Source organism: Canis lupus, chromosome 1 (assembly GCF_048164855.1).
Source record: "Canis lupus baileyi chromosome 1, mCanLup2.hap1, whole genome shotgun sequence".
Lineage (NCBI taxonomy): Eukaryota > Metazoa > Chordata > Mammalia > Carnivora > Canidae > Canis > Canis lupus.
In genome coordinates this window covers 99,877,643-99,898,054 of record NC_132838.1, presented here as the reverse complement: position 1 = coordinate 99,898,054, position 20,412 = coordinate 99,877,643, and the positions used below count along the sequence as shown (strand labels likewise).

Sequence of the window (20,412 nt, the reverse complement as noted above, 5' to 3'; positions counted from 1 at the left end):
GCACTGTCCCCGGATGCAAATTCTGTTGACTCCCCTTAAACTTTGCTGCCCAGTCTGCCTTAAACAATTGATGTCAGTGCATTTATATTCACATGGCAGGAAGTGTATTAGAAGGGTTCTTGTCAAAGGGATGAGTAACTGTATGTTCTTGTGCTTACCTGTCTCTTATGTTCAATGTAGCCAATTTAAATTAGCAATCTCTTACTTTCCTAAACTGGTTATAAATCTCAACTTTTTGTTCTATAAGATTCTACTTCTGCTCTTAGCCACCTGCCCTGATTCTAACAGTCTTCATTGTATTATTATTATTATTATTATTCATGTTATAATATCAAAATCCTAGCTATTATGAGAGGGTGCTGAAAAGGAAGAGCTAAGAAATAAAATTAGCTTGGGGTGCCTGGCTGACTTAGTTGGTGGAATATGTGACTCTTGATCTCAGGGTTGTGAGTTCGAGCCCCTCACTGGGTGTGGAGATTACTTAAAATCTTTAAAAAAAAATAAGGGGCATCAGGGTGGCACAGTTGGTTGAGCATCAGACTCTAGGCTTCGGCTCAAATCATGATCTCAGGGTTGTGAGATCGAGCTTAGTGGCAGGCTCTGTGTTCGGAAAGGAGTCTGCTTGGGATTCTCTTCCTCTGCCCCTCCCCACTGCCTGTGCAACCTCCCCCACCCTCTGTGTCTCTCAAGAATGAATGAATGAATGAATGAATGAATGAATGAATGAATCTTTTTGAAAATAATAAATAGAATTAGCTTAAATGGGATAAAATCAAACTCACATCTTTGAAAGTTCAGGAAACTTGCTTCGGTGAATATGGAATATGCTGGTGGCTGTCACTTTTATCTGAGAGATTGGTTATAAGTGCATTCATCTGCATGCCACACAAGATATTTCCCTTGCTCCCTGGTTGTCTGACGGCCTGTGAAGTGGGGCAACTCTCTTCCTCAGTTGGAGAGAGTGCTATTATGAGATCAAGTCACTGAAGTTGAAAAGTTAGAGTGACCTAAGTATAAGCTCCTAGTCTGATATTTTGTAGACACAAAACTGAGAGCAGCAAGAGAAGTCAACACATTTTCTGTATGTGTCCTTTATAAATTATTCTAGAAATAAGCACAAAAGATTATTGCATAATGAAAATTTTAATACCATATGGTTTTGGTAAGTTCTAGTATATAGTAAATACTGAGCTTGATGTTAAATTGAACTAAATAAAAGGATACTTTTGAACACATTAGGGCACAAAAGGTAGGTGCTAACAATGACCAGTGTAGCAAAAATTTTCAAAAGTGCATGCCTTATGGTTATATTCATAAGGTTGTAGCAAGGACAATTAATATGTTTTAAGCAAATCCACTACTTTCCATAAAATCTTTTGATCTTGAATAAAGAATAATGAGGGTGATCTTAAAATATTGTTTAATTTTTTAGACTGACAGAAATTTTTAACTTGGAGTAGTTTCAAAAATTTGTGTAGAATTCACATACACTCTTTTCCCAGCTTCTTCTAATGTTAGTAACCAATATGTAACCACACTACAGTTCTCAAAACCAAGAAATTAACATGACAGTAGTGTTTTAATTTCACATGTGTGATTAACAGAAGGTACTAGATAAGGCCAATCATTAAGTACATTTTTACCAATAATTATAGCATAGCATCTTATAGAAAATGAATAGGTTATTGTTTTAACAGTAGGATCATTAACAGAACACTAATTCATAAATTCCATCTATTCTTTTTTTCTTGCCATACACTTCTCGGTCTTGAACCATAACACATGTAATTTTTAAAGGGACTTGGAGGGTTTCAGTTAACAGCAATACTCAGGTCAGCTGTAAAGAACATGATTATTTTGTTCCAGATTTTCCCAGTCTTAGTCCACAGTGAATAACATCCTGTTCTCTAAGGAAGCTTGTAGTGAGAGGGCTTTTTTCTGGAGTGTGAAGCTGAAGCTTTCACTAAAACTGCTAGTGAAGTAACCTTGGGGTAGGTGTTGGTTGTTTTCTGTGTGGGGTGGCTGGCCGGGTGGGTGCTCCTTATCAATGACAAGAGTGGCTACAGCACATGCAGGAATACGAGTTAGATGAACAAAAACCTGGAATCACTTGATATTTTGTGGCTTAAGAACTATACTTGAGTATGATCTTATGCATGAAAATGCATAGGATGATATTTCTCTTGTTTTAATATAATTGTTTTCAAGGTGAAGATGTTCCAGGGTCGAATCTCCATCTTCTTCAGCATTGCAAATTTGTTCTGGAAGAATATTCCTGAGGAAAAATAGATGTACAAGTCATAAATGGTCCAAGCAATATTCAGGCTTTATCATTTAGGAGTTAGTTGTACATTTGTTTAAAATTTTTGTTTTTAAAATAAAATTGGATCTTTTTCTTAGACACTAGAAAAAATTTCAAATATGCCAAAGATGTAAATGTGAAAAATGAAGCTATAGGAGTATAATAAAGTATGTCCTGGGAGTGTGAAAAAAAATCTCCCTTGACTCACAAATGAGAAACACTAAAAGAAAAGATTAATAAATTGGCTACAGGTCTTTAAAAAATGCAAAGTTAAAAGACATGAAAAACTAGGAGAATGTTTTTGCAACTTACAGTTATAGGGCTAATATCCAAAGCCCTCCTCAAAACCTATGGAGAGAAAGGAGAAGAGGGGCAAATGCTTGGCTAACCAGTTCACTGAATAAAAAAATGAAATTACGTGGGAACATGATAGAGACACTTAGTTTCATTCATGAGAAGAGAAATGCAAACTTCAAGTACCCTGGCACACCACTGCCACTTACCAGATTTGCCTTAACACAAAAACACTCAAAAGCTCATCAACATGGTCTGGTCCTGGGGCTGTGCAGGACCACACACCGTGGTGGGAGCTCAGGATAGCACAGCCCCACATACAGGGACCAGGAAGCATCATCTCCCTTCGCTCAGCTTAGGAACCTATCGCAGAGTGAGACCAGGAAAATGTAAAATGCTGTCCAAACAAAGTTAGGCATCATGGCATTATTTGTAGTAGTAAAAGAAGGGAAACAGGTAAGGAGCTGGTTAAATGAAATAATCATGTAATGGAATACTGGTCACTTGTAAAAAGAATAAGGAAATTCTCTATACTTGTAAGGAGCAGATATGCTGATAATTACGGAATGTAAAAAGTAAAAACACTAGAGAGAGAGAGAAAAGAAAAATTTTTCTGTGTCATAATTTGTGTTGGAATTGTGGGAGGGGATGGGAAATATGAATCTGCACGTATGCTTATGTCTGCAAAAAGAAATACTGGGGAAAGGTACAAATTAATTTTAAAAGAATTAAACGCTGGGGAATGATGGAATATAGTATATGGGACCATAGAAGAAAGACTTCTCTTCATATACCTTTTTACAGTTCCAACTTTGGAATTATATAAACATTTAACATAGTAACAGTAACATTAAATAGGAAATTACAATTTCTAAAAACCAAAAACAAACCCCTGATCTGATTATCAGGTTGTTGATGTGTTGTCACAGAGAAAACCACTGTATTTCTGCCACAGGCCCTCATGGAACATAGGCTAAAGACTAAGAGAACGCTCCTGAAAACATTGTTTTCTTCATTTGATACTTTTGTAGTCATAATACTAGCATTCTCACTTTGAAACTGTATTTTGTATATTGTAAGATAAAAGTTAATTTTTTTGGGAACCTAGATTCCCAGTAGAAGATAAACAAAACAAAGAAAGAAATTGAATCTATATGGTTACATTTGAATTGAGAACATTAGTATGAAGTCTTGTTCTTTTTCTTTACAAAATATATATTTCCTGACAGTTCACTATAAGGCCTCTCTCTCTCTCTCTCTCATGAATAAATAAATAAAATCTTTTTTTTTTTTTTTTTTTAAAAAGGCCTCGAAACAGAAGAGGGACGTGTCTGGTCCCCAGCCTGGGTGTGTGAGTGCTGCTTGCAGTGAGGGGGTGTGGGGCCCTCCGGAAGAAAGCCCTACACAGGGCTCCCACTGGCCAAAGAGTGGGGTTTAAGAACAGTAGTTATCGTTGATTAAAACATTCCACATGTATTAAACTATAAGTTAACATTGATTCTCCAGAGAGAGAAAGTCAAAAACAAAATAATAAAAGAGAAGCAGTTAGGCACCAACTTCTTTTTGTTCCCCCTGAGACATCTGCTATTAACATTTTTATATATTGCATGGTCCTTCCCATTCATACATAATACATATCTATCATTTTTTCAGTTGTATAAAGACAGAATTAACATACAACATGATACTACTTTAATGTATACAACATGATTTGATATTTGTATATATTCAGAATGATCATCATCACATTGTTTAGCTCACATCTGTCTCCTCACATAGTCAGATATTTCTAACCAGCTTCTGGTCTGATTGGACATTTAAAGAAAGACCTGAGCATTTATCTTACCTTTCAGAGTAACAAAGTGGCCCTAGCTGATGGGGAAAAAATCCTTGACAAAGGGATTCTAGCTACCAAATGTGTAAAAGGTAACAAAAGAGCCAGTCGCCATTTCCTTGCCCCTCAGGAAGTAAGAGTTTGCAGCAAAGTCATCTGTGAGTGAGACCGCTGGTTCAAAGGTGGAGGAAAACAATATTCATGGAGGTTCCAGACTGCGACCACCTGAATCCCAGCACAGCGGGACCCCTGTGTGTGTCCTCACGCAGTAGCAAGGAAGCACTCAGCCACATGGCTTTTCACAACCTCTTACAAAGCCTCCCCACTCCCACCCATGATTCTTTTCCTCTTGTTTTTTTAGGAGTTTGTGTTTAGAGACCTTCATTCTCTTCAGGCAGACAGGAAACTGTGTCCCCAAAAGTGAGAGAAGCTGAGTCTCAATAATTTTATTCAGAATTTTACCTTCAGAAAAAAATCTGGATAGATCAGTTTATATATTTGGGTTTTATGCTCTACCGATTAGTTCTTAAAATCACACGTTAGTAGAAGCTGGTTCCCAGTATTATGTAGTCATGTTCTTTTCTAAAGGATTTTTACTGTGAAAGTTTGCAAATGTACACACATGTAGGAAAGAGCTATGATGGATCGTCGTGTACCTATCACCCCCCTTCAGTCATTACAAATGTGTTCCAGTGTTGTTTAATGTGATCTCTTTCCTTTTTCCCCTTATAAGTAAATCCCAGACATCATATCATGCATGATTGTGTAATCATATCCTCTGTCAACTATAACAATTTAAATCAATACTTGAAAAGGCCAAAATTTACCGTATCTTGTTGTTGTTCAACCTCAGAAAATGTAGTGCTTTCATTTCTCGTACCCCTGGTGGTATAGATTTTAAGTCATTGTGATCCAGAAACAGCTCTCTGAGAGAATGATACGCCCCATAGAAGGAGACTTGGTCCACACCATCATCTGAGAGTCTATTAAATGACAAGTACAGATACTCCAGGCCTGGCTCCATGTGGCCAAACACGTAGCCTGGGATGCGGTCGATTTGGTTCCCAAGGAGCACAAGGTGCAGTAGCGACTTGGGCAGGTAGGATGGGACGTGGTAGAGCTTGTTGTAAGAGAGATCAATGGACTCGAGATTTCTGCAGCAGAGAAGGGTGAGAGGGGGGAGCATAAGGCAGGAACCATTAACTCCGGGCTCAGACAGGTCCACTTGGGATGCTTGGCCCTTTTCCCACCACCACCTGGTTGGCCGTAGAGATTCCTGTGTCAGGTGGCTGTGTGCAGCCTGCTCCATTACCAGGAGCATCAGGTTCAGACACAGCCACTCTCTTCTAGGGTCAAACATGAATCAGAAATGGAGTCCAGGGATCCCTAGATGGCTCAGAGGTTTAGTGCCTGCCTTCAGCCCAGAGCGTGGTCCTGGAGTCCTAGGATCAAGTCCCACATCAGGCTCCCTGCATGGAGCCTGCTTCTCTCTCTGCCTATGTCTCTGCCTCTCTTTCTCTCTCTCTCTCTCTCTCTCTCTCTCTCATGAATAAATAAATAAATAAAATCTTTAAAAAAAAAATAAAAGAAAGAAAGAAATGAAGTCCAGAGTCCTGGCTGTTGTCAAGTTGCCTCTGCCTGAGATCACCCCTGGTTCCAGCAAGGACATGGTGGTGGTGTGGAATCTGCACTCTTGCTCCACACCTGCTCTCATGGCCTGGCATCTGGGGCTTGCAGAGAAATGAGATCTGGGAAAGGTGGCTGCCTGGCTTCTGAATTGCCCTGCCACCACCACGTCCTGCTGGGCCCTGCTGAACCTTGACACCCTTCATCCCTCTCTCCTGCCCTCGTGCCCTCACCACACAGCCTGCCAGGCTCCCTGCCGTGGCCTGTCCTGCTCCTCCTAATAGGCAGGACCCCTGTGTCCTTGCCAGGAAGATGGACCTTACGTCCAACCTTCCCTATCAGGTCAATCACCCTTGAGTCTATTTTATGAGATAGAGAAATGGTTTGAAGGAATGAAGACAGTGTGACATAGGACAAGGGAACCCTGAGAGGCCATGGTGGGGTGAGGCTGGGGGCTCTTACATCCTCCTCAGGGGCAGAGGTGGTCTCCCTTCAGCTTCATGACCAGCTATGAGGTGGACAGACCTTGGGTAACTCACTACTTGGGGTCATGGCAGGGTGAGCAGAGCAGCAGTGACCATGGTCGCCCCAACCCCAGTCCTGCTGTAAATGATAGGAGCTCAAGCATGGGGCCAAGTTGTGGGGAGGGAGAGGGGCGCCATCAGTAAATGCACTTCCCCAGGGCTGGACCCTAACCTCTCCACCGTGCAGAAACTGCAGAAACCCTGAAGCCAAAGAGCATTGTGTACTCACTCTTGATTTATCCAGGCTAAAGGAGCAATCCTGTTTTCTTCAAGTTTATTGTAACGTAGCACAATGATGTTGATCTTTCTGGTGTGGTTGAAACAGATCTCCGTTATTTCTTCAATGTGGTTGTTTTCTAGGTATAATTCCTGTAATGATGAGAAGAGACTGTTTTCCTTTGTGTTGGTTGGTACATATATTGAGTTTCATAGACACGGAGATGGTACTGTGGACTGTTCTCATTAGTATTATCTGGAGAGTCTTCTGCTGTGCTTCTGGGTGAACTCATAAGTTGTCCTTTTAGTGAAATAAAAGGTACTGTCTTTCATGGTCATGGAATTAAACGAGTTTTTTAAACTATGTAATGTTGCAAAATGCAGCATACCATAATTGTATAAAGCACTCTAATTTACAAAACTCATTCATGTAAATTATGTCATTTGGGCTTCAAAACCCTAGAAAATGGGTAGAAATGACCATTCCTGGTCAGTAGCTGAGATGCTCAGGCCTGGAGAGAGGATGAGGCATGTGGTCCCACACCTGATGCCCAGGAGATACATGTCCCCACCAAAACCCAGCTCTAGGGAGTCCATGCTGCCGGCCAGCTTTTAGATTTTGCTTGTATTATATAATTAATTAAAAATTAATTAAGAGCCTTCATTTAATATCAGGGTCAAGTTTGCTAGAGCTGTTCTGTTCTTTTTTTCTTTTTTTTTTAAGATTTTATTTATTCATGAGAGACACAGAGAGTAGAGAGAGAGAGAGAGAGACAGAGAAACAGGCAGAGGGAGAAGCAGGCCCCAAGCAGGGAGCCCGACGTGGGACTCGATCCTGGGTCTCCAGGATCACGCCCTGGGCCAAAGGCAGCGCTAAACCGCTAAGCCACCCGGGCTGCCCTAGAGCTGTTACTTTCTTTTTTCTTTTTTTTTTTCTTTTTTTTAAGAAAAATTTTTTATTTTATTTATTTTTTTTTAAGATTTATTTATTTATTCATTCAGAGAGAGCGAAGAGAGAGGCAGACACAGGCAGAGGGAGAAGCAGGCTCCATGCAGGAAGCCTGATGTGGGACTTGATCCTGGGTCTCCAGGATCATACCCCAGGCTGCAGGCGGCGCTAAACCGCTGTGCCACCGGGGCTGCCCCAAGAAAAATTTTTTAAAATTTTATTTATTTATTCATGAAAGACACACAGAGAGGCAGAGACATAGGCAGAGGGAGAAACAGGCTCCATGCAAGGAGCCTGATGTGGGACTTGATCCCAGGACTCCAGGATCACACCCTGAGCCCAGGGCAGGCGCTTAACCACCGAGCCAACCAGGCGTCCCTAGAGCTGTTATTTTCAACAGTGAGCTGCCTTCAGGTTAAATTCAGTTAGCGTTACTGGGAGTTCTTCACTCAAGAACCTGGGAGATGAGAAATAGACATTGATCTATGTCCTCATTCTCTATTCCTGTTGTAGTAATTTTCCCTTATTTTCATTTAATTTTGTGATGTGTTAAATATGAAGAAGGCAATTTCTAGCTTTTTGCTTTTAACTTCATATGTGTTTAGGGGTGAATCAAATCAGCGGTCCCGGACTTGATTGCATATTAGAATCACATGTGAGCTTCTTAAAGCGTAACTTCCAACCTAAATGTACTGCAGTCAGAGCACACTCATCCACACACGGGACTCTGTGACTGTGCGGCAGGGTCCTGGAAGGAGAGTGCACAGGCCTGCATGTACGCTGCCTCCCATGCCAGTGACTGGGGTCTCTGGAAAGAAAATCATGCACGGATGGAGACACATTGCTGCTCCGTATTATTCAGGTTGTGTTTTGTGTGCATACATTATGTATTAAAACCTTAATGTAAAAAGTTAAAAATTACTGATCCCAGCCTCCAAAGAACCTGATGGAGGATATATGGGGTAGGATAAGGAGTCTGTATTTCTTTAGAATCCAAGAGATTCTGACATAAAGCCTAGTATCAGAACCTCATTTTTACAATTTTGATAAATTCTAAACTGATATGTTTAACAAGATAGGAAGACAAAGAAAGGAAGTGCTATGGCACTATGTCAGACCGAGGCCGCCAGCTGTGGGGAGGCTCCATCCTGCATTCCTGCCGAGGAATCCTGTGTGTGCCCTCTGCTCTCAGGGCAGGAAGTCTGGCGCACTGGTCAGTGAGGGCCCCAGACTGTGTGCAGTGTGTCCCCTGCTGCAGCCAGAAAGGCCACACTCCTGGGCCCAGGGTGGGAAAGGCCGCATTCAGCCTTGGGGTGGGGGGGTGGAATTCTGTTTAAATTCTCAGCCCATCTTCTCTGTGCTCTCCCCAAGAGCTGTCAGTAAGACCAATTTTCCACTTTATCAAGGGTCACTACTAATAATTATAATTTTGACTCACAGTTTGAAGAAACAACAGTGCTCAAATTATAGCAAATTCAGTATACAGCCCCCAAACATCACAGTGTGATGTTGTGTGTTTAACCTACATCACAGTAATCTTTTAGAATAGTACTGTTTGTCTTATTGAAGCATGTTGTACTTAAAATGTAGCACATTGTTGGAAAGATACAGATACCTCAATAGAAGCAGGAAGACCCTGTGGTATAATTCTGAATTTATTTCTTCCCAGACGTAGGTAGGACAGACTCTTCAAAGATTTGAAAGCCAAGGGATTGACATTGGTTTCACTGAGATTGTTTCCTTCCAGTTCTAAGGTGACCAGTTGATTTAGGTCTGTAAAAAATAAAACCTAATTATCAGAATATTAGGAAAATCAAAGAACCATGCAGTTTCTGTATCTTTCAAAATGTCATGTGAGATGTTCAGCTTATTTGGATGGTGGATGTTGCTTCTTTCCTGGTATCGCCCATGGTGAGTCTTCTCCCAAGTGCTCTGTGCACCCCAGATGCCCTGCTCAGCCGGGACCAAATGCTGGCCGCACGTGGTCCAAGGGAGAGGCCCGCTGAGCAGTCACCATGCTATAGGATGTCTAAGGAACAGAAGCTGAGCGGCCCACCCCCCCAGGGCAGCGAGGGCCAACTGGGGACTCAGGACACAGGTGGGCAAGAAGTAGAAGGTTGCGGAGGTCATTTAAACATTTGCAAAGACATGGACGCGCATATGACACAGCAGCATTAAAATTAGGGGTGCAAGGGGAACATGGGGGCACAATGCCTGGCAAATGTCAGTCTCTGAACAAGGGAGTTACAGCAATGAATTTCTGTCACACTTGTTCAAGTCCTGGCAGCCAAATGGATGTTTGGAAAGAAGGATCAAGAATTGTCCATGCACTTGAACTGAGATACCAAGAAAGTCTTTTTTACAAACAAGTTTCCCTGCATTGTTTCTCCTGGCCTCAGGAGTGGTATGATCCAGATCACTTGGAATTCTACAGGAGAATGAACAGCTCAGCAGTGATGATACCCAGAGGCATCTGAGTCAGACATTCAGGGTGTAACTTTGGAGTTTGTTCAGTAGCCAAGACTTCCAGAATAGGAATGTTTTCATCTTCAACTCAGGTCATGGGCATTGCACTGAACACCCTGTACGGCTCTGTTCCTGCTTCCAGGCTTATCAGAGAAACAAGACGTGATCCAAGCAAGAGCAAGGCACAGTACCATCAGGGGTGGGGTGGGAGAGTGGGTGGGGCTGGGCTTCCAGGGACAGGAGGGTGTAGGTACAAGAGGGGAGGCGGAGGCAGCCAGGTAGACACGAGCAGGTCAGAACCCACGTGTCTGTGCTTAGCGGAGGAGCGGGGCCAGCCCTGCGCTGGCCATCTGCAAATAGGGCGCAGGCAGTAAGGCCTAGCTTTCCTCTGCAGGCAGTGACAGTACGACTAAAACACGCACCTGACAGATGTGTTTAGCATCAGAGGAAGTAGGAAGCCCAAGCAATAAACTGAGAAGTGGTTATATTTTCTCATATTCATTTGATTTCCAAAACTAAAGATACTGAGCATCCAGCATATTTATCTAGTACGTAGTTGAGGTTTTGAAATGTAATGGAAGTTTTCCCATGAAAAACAAGTAATAAAAGTAGACTAATGGTCAGTATGTGATATGAGAGAGATGAGAGACATGGCACACTGTGTAGATTCATGATATCATACATCAGTTTACAGTTCCTCTCTGGTTTACGCATGTATCATGTGTTTAGGGAACATAGGTGTGTGTCCTCCTGTGACAGGAGACAGGGTGGGGCTAGAGCAGCTTCCCATAGGTCAGGTGTGGGAGACAGGAGTTTATACGCAGGATGTCTTCCCGCTGTAGGGCGGGGAGCAACATGGGGTCACGGACATGGCAGGCTGCAGTCCCTAGGTATCTAGAGTGGGTGCCAGCTGCACGTGCTCCCCACAGCACCTGATAACCTCTGTTTCTACACACCTTTGCGCCTGCTGTTTCTCCCCCTGGAGCGCCCCTCCTCTGCTCCTTATGGAGCTATTTGTAATGTGACATCTGCCACAAGAGCACATGGAAGAACAGCAGGCTGCTGGTGGCCAAGCCAGGGCCTCCTTGCAACCAGAGCAGCATCTAGCAATGGGGAGGCTGCGGTCAGGTGCACCCTGCGTGCTGGCAGCTGCTTCACAGTCCAGGTGGTGGGCTCAGTGCAGGGTGTGGAGGCTGTGTGGGCACAGTGACCTGAGCCCCTGCTCATGGCCAAGGCCTGCGTGGTCCTTTGACTATGGAGACAGGAAGGGGGTGCATGCAGAGAAGCACCAGCCGGGAGTGTGTGAGCACCCCTTCCAAGTAGGGGCTTCTGTTCTGTGACCTGTCATCTTGAAAACGCAACAAGGTGAGCAGTTCACCCACAGCCCGTCAGTATGCTGCTCTTCCAGCCTCTGCCTCACCTCACAGTCGAAAACTGTGCTTTCTAATGTCCTTTCCATATGACAAAGCCCATCGCAATTTGTGTTTATTGATGTTTCATGTGTACCCTGCAATCCATCTGGAAACAGAGTATTTCCATAACTCTGTAATTTTCAGACTTGGCAATTCTTGGTATTGTGTTTTTTCCCATCATCAGAACTGTTTTGTTCCTATGAAGTTTTTTGGGAGTGAAAAGAAATAATGAAATTGCATTATTCTGCTTCTGGCTTGGGTTATGAACATCAACATAAAAATATTTCAAATCAAATAGGTAGAAAGTGTGGGACACCGCACCTCAGAAGCTGCTAGACTGCTGGGAGGGTAGAAGGTAACGTTTGCTGTGTTTGTCTGGAGAAGCATGTAATCCCACCACCGACCCTGGCTAGCATTTGGGAAAAGTTAATGTCGTTGCCTCTTTTGTGCCGAGTTCACAATGTGACCACTTCAGTTCAGTTTGGTCCAGAGTCAGCCATCAGAGGAGAAAATAAGTTTCATCAACTTAAATGGTAAAGTGGCCAAAAATACTTATCAGCTGTTCATATGGCCGTGGTGCCCATAAAGTTCCCACGTGACCACAGGAGAAAGGCCCTAAGGGCATGTGTGAACTGGATGTTACATACCTGATAAGCTTTCCTCACTGACAGCCTGCAGACCATTCTCATTGATTTTAAGTTCTTCTAATGCAGACGGCAGTTCTGAAGGAATCTCTGCCAGGTTGTTTCCATCCAGATTCAGGCGCATTAATTTCTTCAGACGCTTAAAAAGCAAATCTCAAGATTACTTTTTCATGTGGTCACAGACGTACAGTTGCACGTCTGCTTCAGGAGTCAGAGTGCAGTGACACCTTCGCCTTACACACCTGCGTGCCCTGTCTCAGGCCCTCATAAGCTGTGTGTTCTCCCCTCCACTCCCCCTTTCTGTACTGTGGCTTTAGTGAGCGGGACAAAGCTGTCTCTGCTAGACCACTCATACTCTGCTAGATCTTAGGTTTCCACCTTCTCAGCCTGAGACACAAAGCTAATTAGGTAGTTCGGTAATCTGAATCTCATGGATGCTGGCAGTGAGAGCAGTCGTGTGAATCCTTACCAGGTACTGTATGCTAAGTAGAAACAGTGGTAAAACAGCACTAATGATTGCAGAAGTGCATCAGGGCGGTAGATCGTTCCTCTGTGGCACCCACACGGCCTGGTGGGTATGTGCCCATCTGCCTAACTGCCTGCCCCACTACAGTGAAGCATGGCAGCTGGTGGGTTTGGGCGATGCCTCACAGATGATTCAGCTCCAGGCATTCAGTCAGGCTTCAGCAGTTTGAGAATGGGACAGAGGATCCCAAAAACAGAAAGGGAGGGAGATGCTCTCCCATGAATCTTTCTGATCAAACAAGAAACGTGAGTCCCAGTTGTCATGTGACAAGGACTCTGCATCTGCGGCTTGAACGTGGACACCAGCCCAGGAGTTGTACGAAGGGCTCTAAAGGGGGGAAAGTTTGCCTAGGCTCATTGTCTTTCCCCCACTATTCCCTGTGCTGATTTTCATCTGAGCCCACTTGTGTTTCCAGAACCTCCTCTGGCTCACGTGTTCATCAGGTCCTGCCCACAACACAAAGTAATATAGCTCTTTCTGGCCTGAGAATGTTAACAGTTTCCAGAGAAGCTCTCCTTTGTTCTCAGAAATACCTCACATACTAAGAGATCATATTTCAATATATTTTCAGCTGCTTGGGGAGAAACTGCTCTATAAGTTCAAAACATTAGTTCTGTCACTTTTGCTGTTGTAGCTGCTCTAAGGGTGAAGCATAGAAAAACCAGCTAGAATCACGTAAACAACAGACTGTACTCAAGGTAAACCGTGAAGGCGTTAGGAATGTCGAAGAGGGAACTTTCTTGACTTAGGAGCACACTACAGTGCAAACATGTTCCTTTCGCTCCCTTCCCTTCTGCCAGCACAGAGCTGTCCACAGGGATCTTTCCTCACCAGGTGGAGCATGTATATTTACCTTGAATGCTTTGGGACCTATGCCTGGGGAGGTGATGTTATTTTTGCTCAGATCAAGCCTTTCCAGATTTGGCAATCCATTGAATGCTTCGTCGGGAATGGCGGTGATGGAATTGCCTAGAAAACACAGCAGTGTGGTTTTGGCCTCTGTGTGCACATGTGCAAGGCTGCATACGTGTATTCATGAATGTACATAGACAGCAGGGGAGCTCTACTCAGAGGAGAAAGTAATACCCATAACAAGGACAGCATCTGTACGAGCAAATGCAAATGTAGAAAACACCATCCTGGGGCCTCCAGTCACAGGCTTGTTGTGCTGGTGGCCTTCCTGTTTTAGGTGAAGCTGCTGTGAGGACAGCTAGACAACTGTTAGCATTTTATAACAGAGATGTGTTTCTGGAAGCTTACATAGAAACTGATTTTCCCACTGACGTGTCCCTGGGCCAGAAATCCCACACTGTCACCCATGGGATGCTGTCATCTCACTTACCTTGCTGAAATTTCCTTCTCTAGATGAGGAGCGCAGGGGGCTCCAGATCTAATGTTGTAATTACATGGCTTCAGTCTATACAACTTCCTACATGCTTTACATTTATGGGGTTTGGTTAAGTGGCTAGTTGATGATTTAAAACCCAGACTGTAAGTAAGCTTAACAGAAACAGTCCTATAAGAACCATGTGGTGACCTTCTCAAAACCAAGACCACGTGACTGAGCATAAGTCTTTCGTATTTCATAAGACCTCAGGCTTCCACAGATTGGGATTTCTTATGGTGGGGCCTGACATCCCCACTGGGGCAGGGAGGATATTGCTAGTGTCTGAGCTGCTGGGCATGAGAGATTTCCCTATGGGGTCGTGTGAGCATGGTGTCCTCTCAAAGACTGGCCATCCTGAACCAAGCTGTCAGATGTCATCTATTGAATATGTATTTATAAGTTTACTTATTATTTCCTGGCAGTTTATTTCTGTGACTGCCCCTGAGACACGTCTGAAACCCCATTCAGATTCTCGCACCCCAGCGTCTTCAGAGTGCAGCTGGGCTGTGGGTCTTGTCTCACAGATGGACACACACCCGGGGTTCCCACCAACCAGCCTCACACCCCCTGGCCCTGCCATTCCTCTGCTCAGGACCATTCCATACCCACATGAATGGCTGCAATGAGGGAAAGACAAGTGGCAGGATGCAGGACAGCAGGAACCCTCCTGCATCTCTGGCAGGAAAGCCACAGCCCCCTTGGGAAGTATGGGGTAGCTTCCTTGAAAGCTAAATGTGCCTTTACTCTGTCACTCAGCATTTCCACTCCTTGGTGTGCACCTTATGAGCAGAAGCCTAGTCCACACAGACCTATGTGTGGATGTTTATAGAGCTGTATGTATGGTTGCCTCAAACTGGGAGTGACCCCAATGCCCCTCAGGGTCACCGGCACCTGTGGTCCATCTGCATAAGCACAACACACTCAGCAGTGGGGAGGACCAGCTCCTGAGGAGGCGGGGTCCTGGGTGACCCTCCACGGTGACGCAGTAGGAAAGGGCCAAGCCCTGGAGACCCATCACTTCAGCAGAGCCCAGGGCAGGTCGCAGGAGGGGCGACCGTGGGTCCTGACTGTGTGGGTGGTTCTGCAACTGTACGCATCAGCCAAAGCTCAGAGAATAACTTGCTAAAAATAAGTTTTACTGCATGTAAATTATACCTCAGCAAAGCTGACTTTAGGGGAAAAAGTCAGTGGGAAATCCTGATTTGGTTTGGGGAACTTTGCTTTGTACCTAACTATGCTATTTGTTCTGCAAAGTTTATATATGTAATTGTGGATGTGAAGTTAGTCTGTTTGGGATCAACTCATATCATGAGATTAAAAATATGATGTTCACAAGGCAAGGCGAGTGAGTTACTTGGAAAGCACAAAGCAGAAGAGACATCCCCATGTCTTACCAGAGAGCTCCAGGCTTGTTATCTCTGGTCCTGTCAGTGGTGGTATCTGCAAGAGGCCAGCACTGATGCAGCTGATGGTCCTGTAGGACAGGGAGCACCCGCTCGGCACAGACGGCATGCCCCGGGGAGGAGGGGGACCCCGGGGTCTGGACCACACCCTGAACATGTCTCCTCTGATGGTGCCCTCCTCCTCCTCCTCCTCCTCCTCCTCCTCCTCCTCAGCCTCCTCCTCCTCCTCCTCCTCAGCCTCCTTGTCCTCCTCAGCCTCCTCCCTTGCTGGATGTCCCTGCTGATGGGCTGGCCTCCCCACTGCTCGTGGTCTCCCTGCCGCTCCTCTGCTCTGCTCCTCAGCAAGAGATCTTCCCTGCCCCCCAGGTCCAAGGGTCTTTTTCTTTTGCTCCTTATCTTTATCTTCTTTAATTTCTTCTTCATTCTCCTCAAATTGAAGTTCCTCTTTTTGTAGTGCTTGATCCATTTCCACCTGGTGAGGTGAGTTGGTAGGTTCTGTTTGTTCTGAAGAATCACCAGAAAATTCACTCCTATCACTTAATGCTGTACCAGTGAGCTGCAGATGGGAGGTTGCTGGCCATGCGGGGAGGATACAGCAGGGGTGAAGTGTAACATTAGTCAAAGGAAAAATCATAGTGAAAGTCAGGTTAGTAAATATTATTCCCTCCAGGTATTTGAGTGCAATTTAAAGGTAAAGTGCATTTTTGAAATTTTTGCTTAAGTAATTTTAAAACCAATTTTATAAGATTTGTTTTAAGCAATTTTTTTTTCCTGTGGCCTTAATATTTATTTTTACTAAAACATCTTTCTACCTGGTAATAAAGAGGGAATAATACTGCCACATGATGCAAAATGGGAAGTACTACCTGTGTGAGGTTTCGCTACGATGAGAGGTGACCTTTATAATAGATACTGTTCAATTTATCGGGGTTTTGATCATGTAAGAGTCAGATAAAAAACTGAAACATGTATTTACTTACTTGTGCTACTGGAACTGGCTTATGTTTGTAGATTTGTTGCTATTTTTGTCTGATTTTCTTTCAGCCTCATAGGCCCAAAAGCATCTTCTGAAATTCAGGATTATAGAAAGTTCTCCTGTTTCTCCCTTCCAGACTCTCTACTTAAATTTTTACTGCTTGACACTTAGGGGAGGCCTCCTAGATCCTGATAATGCTGTTTTGGGTTAGAGGTGCACACAACCGTCCTTTCAAAAGTTCTACAATGATGGGAGCAGAGTGACCTGCAGCCAGTGTCACCTGCATGTGTGTTTAGCAAAAAGGGGGGCAGGCCCACTGGTGACAGGAGCGCGGGGAGAAGGGGGCCCCATGCGTGCGGGTCTCCTGGGTCGTTGCTCTGCTGTTGTTTGATACTGTATGCAAATCACCCAAGAAAGGGACTCAGGAGATAGGCCTGCTTGACGAATACTTGAGATTTCAACCCAGTATATATTATAAAGTCGGTTATTTTCACATCCTTCACAGCACATGCAGGAGGAAAATAGGAAAGAATAAGGGACAGGAAGCTGAAGCGATCATATTGAAACATTTACAGTCCTTCCTGTACATCCAAGTTTATTTTTCCAAAATAACCTCAATATTTCAAGATTATTACAAGGCCTTTGAACCCTGTCTGCTCATTCCTGAATCCTACCTGTGTGTTTGCTGACACTATTAGAGGCACAGCCCCCGAGTGAGACAGGCAGTCGTATGCGCTAGCATACAGCTAGCTCCTAAGTGCTCTGAAGTCCTCCTGGTACCCACCCCATGGCCGTCCTGTGTGCATGGAAACAAGCTGCCTTGACTATAGACAAGAGAAAATGCCCATTCCTTCCCACGAATTTACCACCCATTTGTCTCTTTCTTGAGGCACTGGCTGGGCTCTTCTTGGGGGCGTCCGCTGTCCCCGAGTATGAGCCATGGAGAGCAGGAGCTGGTGAGTGCCCTGCAGGCCCCAGGGCTTTCCTGTAGGGCCAAGCACCAGCACTTGTCCGCTTTCCTGAGTGGTAATGAGTGCAGGTTGCAGATGGCAGGAGACACTGGGCTTTGTTCTCTCGAAGTGTAAACCCCCTTCCCTGTGTTCATCAGGAGTCTTTGGTTGTCCTTCATTGCAGTCTTAACCTATGTGTGCACTGAGTTGGATTAGGGGAGCAACTCCATGCAGGGAGCCAAGCCATGCTCTTCCCTTGCACAGCACAGGGTGTTGTGGGCTCTGCAGACTGTCCCTGCCCCTTAGAGGGGTTCCTGATGGAGCCAGAACTACACAGGCAAGATCTGTATTTCTGTTCCCTACCATAGATTTTCCCAAATACCTGGTATGTTTATCATTACTTGCCAGTACTCTAAGTACCTTGATACTAGTTTACCATAATCTAAAAGTTAAGGTAGTAACAAAAACAACAGAATTGAAGACTGTCACATGTGTTACTTTGTTGTGGGTAAATACTTGTACCTGCGTCAGAGCAGACAGAGCAGCACTCCCCTTCAGGCCTAACTGTCTGGGGGCACGTCAGAGGGTGGCACGTCATCTCATCACAAAGCACTCTTCCATTTGAGCAGAGGCAGGTAGTGCACGGCTCAGGAGACCACACCGCTCTGTTGTACATGGTCATCCCATTCACCAGACAGTGTCCCTTCTTTCCTAGAAGAGAAGTGGGAGCATAGTAAGTTCCTCATATGGTTGCCAGTACGGTGGATGAGGGTGAGCACAGTGTCGAGTTGAACGGATAGGATCACACCAGGGTGCGTTTTCACATGGGGTAAATAGACCCCAGATACGTGACCCCATAGGGGCTTCTGCGTGCTCTGCTTTCAGCCTGTGGTTTAGGCTCTGAGCTGTACCTCTGTACCATATCTGTCTGGGTGACTTAGTTATATAGCAGCACCCCTTCCCCCCCAGATCTCAGCAGTTCCTCCTCTGTGCCATGTGTCCACTGTGGGCACACTGGGGCTGCGGTAGTGATGGTCACAGAGACAGCAGCTTCTGCATCTCCAAAGCAGAGGGAGGGATGGGAGGTTGTGAATCCCACACAAGCCCTAAAAGTGCCTCAGTACCTTGACCAAAACAAATGATGCAGCCTTACCTAAATTCAGAAGAGACATGGCGTGGTAGTTCCCTTGGGTGCCAGAGGGCAGAGAGCAAGAACGACACCAATGATGAGCCCACGTCTCACTCCTGCCAGTGTGCAGACGGGGAAGGCAGAGCCAGGCATTGCAACTGACCGTTTCTTTAGAGTTACTGTGTTACTGAAAACTAGCTCACACATCATTGGTGTCGTTCCTGTGAATTGTTTTCAGTACAGTGATTTCTCTATGTCCAGGGTTGTAGACATGTGGACAAGTGTGTCAACCAAGGGAGCCATCAGACAGCCTGCCTTGATTGGAATGTGAGAGCAGATGCCGCCTTCCAAACTAGAATCCCCAAGTCCCACCTGTGGGTGGGCTCTCACATTCATTCTCCCCATCCCCTCCTTTCCCTCACCATTCAGGACCTACCCAGCAGTTTCATCTGCATAAGATAAATTCAGTGGCTTAACTTTTTGGTTGAAAATAGTTAACAGCTATCTATTCATAGAATCATCTGAATAATTTGTTTCTGTGTCCCAGATGCTCTATCATTATAAATGAAAAAGCAAGTTACAACCTTACTAGGTATATTATCTGTATTATGAATCCAGCTATTTGAAATACATGGCATAGGAAATACTAGAAAATAATAGACCAAAATAGTAACTATGATTTTATAAATATAGTTGTGGGATAGCTATAATTTTGTATTTAATTAAATTCTATAAATGAAATTTTAAATTATTTCAAAACTTATTATAGACTAAACCAAAAGATAGAGTATCTTGATATTATAATAATTTGAAAATATGTATTTAGTATATATTAATTTGAAAATATAACCTAAAATTATAATATATTAATAACCATATAATAACTTGAAAAAATTTTTTGGAAAATTATCTTCATGGAGGTTCTGTTTCTCTTCCCTCCCCTACTGGTTTCTTACCTGGTAACACATTATAACTTGATTCTACTCCAAGAATACTTAAAAAGGAGTCAGACTTTTCCTCTGTGCTATAATCCAGGTTAAGCACAGGAATTGTTGCTATTGGTGTGACCACTGTCTGCTGGATCCCCAGCTGCCTGCTGGATCTGCGGCTGGGAGAGGAGCTTTTCCTCAATCTCCTGTAATACACCCTCCTCCTTTGTTTCCTAGGTGTTTCTTCATTTTGTCCAAAATCAGTTTGAAAAACGATAAGCAGAAGGACACAAAGCAGACCTGCAAACTTCATGCTTGCCTTTTTCACCATCCAATTTCTAGAATGAAAAGGAAGCAGAATTTTGGATTTAGTAGTGCCTAATTTTTAGCTTTGAAAATTGGCTTATTGCTTGTGTGCCTCAACAGCATCTTGGAGAAATGACACACATAATATGTGGACTATGTGCTGTTGTGTTACTGCCAAATCAGAATCTAGAATTCTTCTATCAGAATCTAAGAACTTTTAATATCTTTACCTCTAGATCAGACATAAGGCAACTTTTTTCTATTAAAAACCAGATATTAAATATTTTAGGCTTTACAGGTTACACATTGTGTGTCACAGCTACTCCACTTGGCTCTTACAGTGTGAGAACAGACAGTGGTACACAAACGGGTGTGCTAGTAAAGCTCCAATTACTAGACCGTTTGCTTGGCCTCTAAGCTGTGCTTTGGTGAGCTATCTCTGGACAGCTGTGCTGTGTCCTCAGGTTACCCAGGGTTGCTCTACCTGTATGCCAGGTCATCCTCTGACTTGCCCCACCCTCGGCCCTGTCCCTTGCTCT

The 20,412-nt window shown here is 44.2% G+C and overlaps 2 protein-coding genes across 13 annotated transcripts in view; one reads left to right on the top strand and one right to left on the bottom strand.

Moving 5' to 3' along the window:
• CENPP (centromere protein P) overlaps positions 1–20,412 on the top strand; it is a 218,299-nt gene that overhangs the window by 153,265 nt on the left and 44,622 nt on the right. The window lies entirely within an intron of this gene.
• Positions 1,125–20,412, bottom strand: part of ECM2 (extracellular matrix protein 2) — a 33,169-nt gene continuing 13,881 nt past the window's right edge. For 3 of the 9 annotated variants that reach the window (XM_072842550.1, XM_072842541.1, XM_072842532.1), the window contains 9 exons: positions 19,595–19,905; positions 18,032–18,220; positions 15,575–16,087; positions 13,647–13,762; positions 12,271–12,406; positions 9,361–9,518; positions 6,810–6,949; positions 5,258–5,584; positions 1,125–2,275 (listed from right to left, as the gene is read on the bottom strand). In XM_072842550.1, the coding sequence (XP_072698651.1) occupies positions 2,107–2,275; positions 5,258–5,584; positions 6,810–6,949; positions 9,361–9,518; positions 12,271–12,406; positions 13,647–13,762; positions 15,575–16,087; positions 18,032–18,220; positions 19,595–19,898 (2,052 nt within the window). In that variant the 5' untranslated portion in view covers positions 19,899–19,905 and the 3' untranslated portion in view covers positions 1,125–2,106. Of the gene's footprint in view, positions 2,276–5,257; positions 5,585–6,809; positions 6,950–9,360; positions 9,519–12,270; positions 12,407–13,646; positions 13,763–15,574; positions 16,157–18,031; positions 18,221–19,594; positions 19,906–20,412 lie in introns of all 9 variants that reach the window. The other 6 variants (XM_072842529.1, XM_072842519.1, XM_072842516.1 and 3 more) reach the window with 4 other exon arrangements.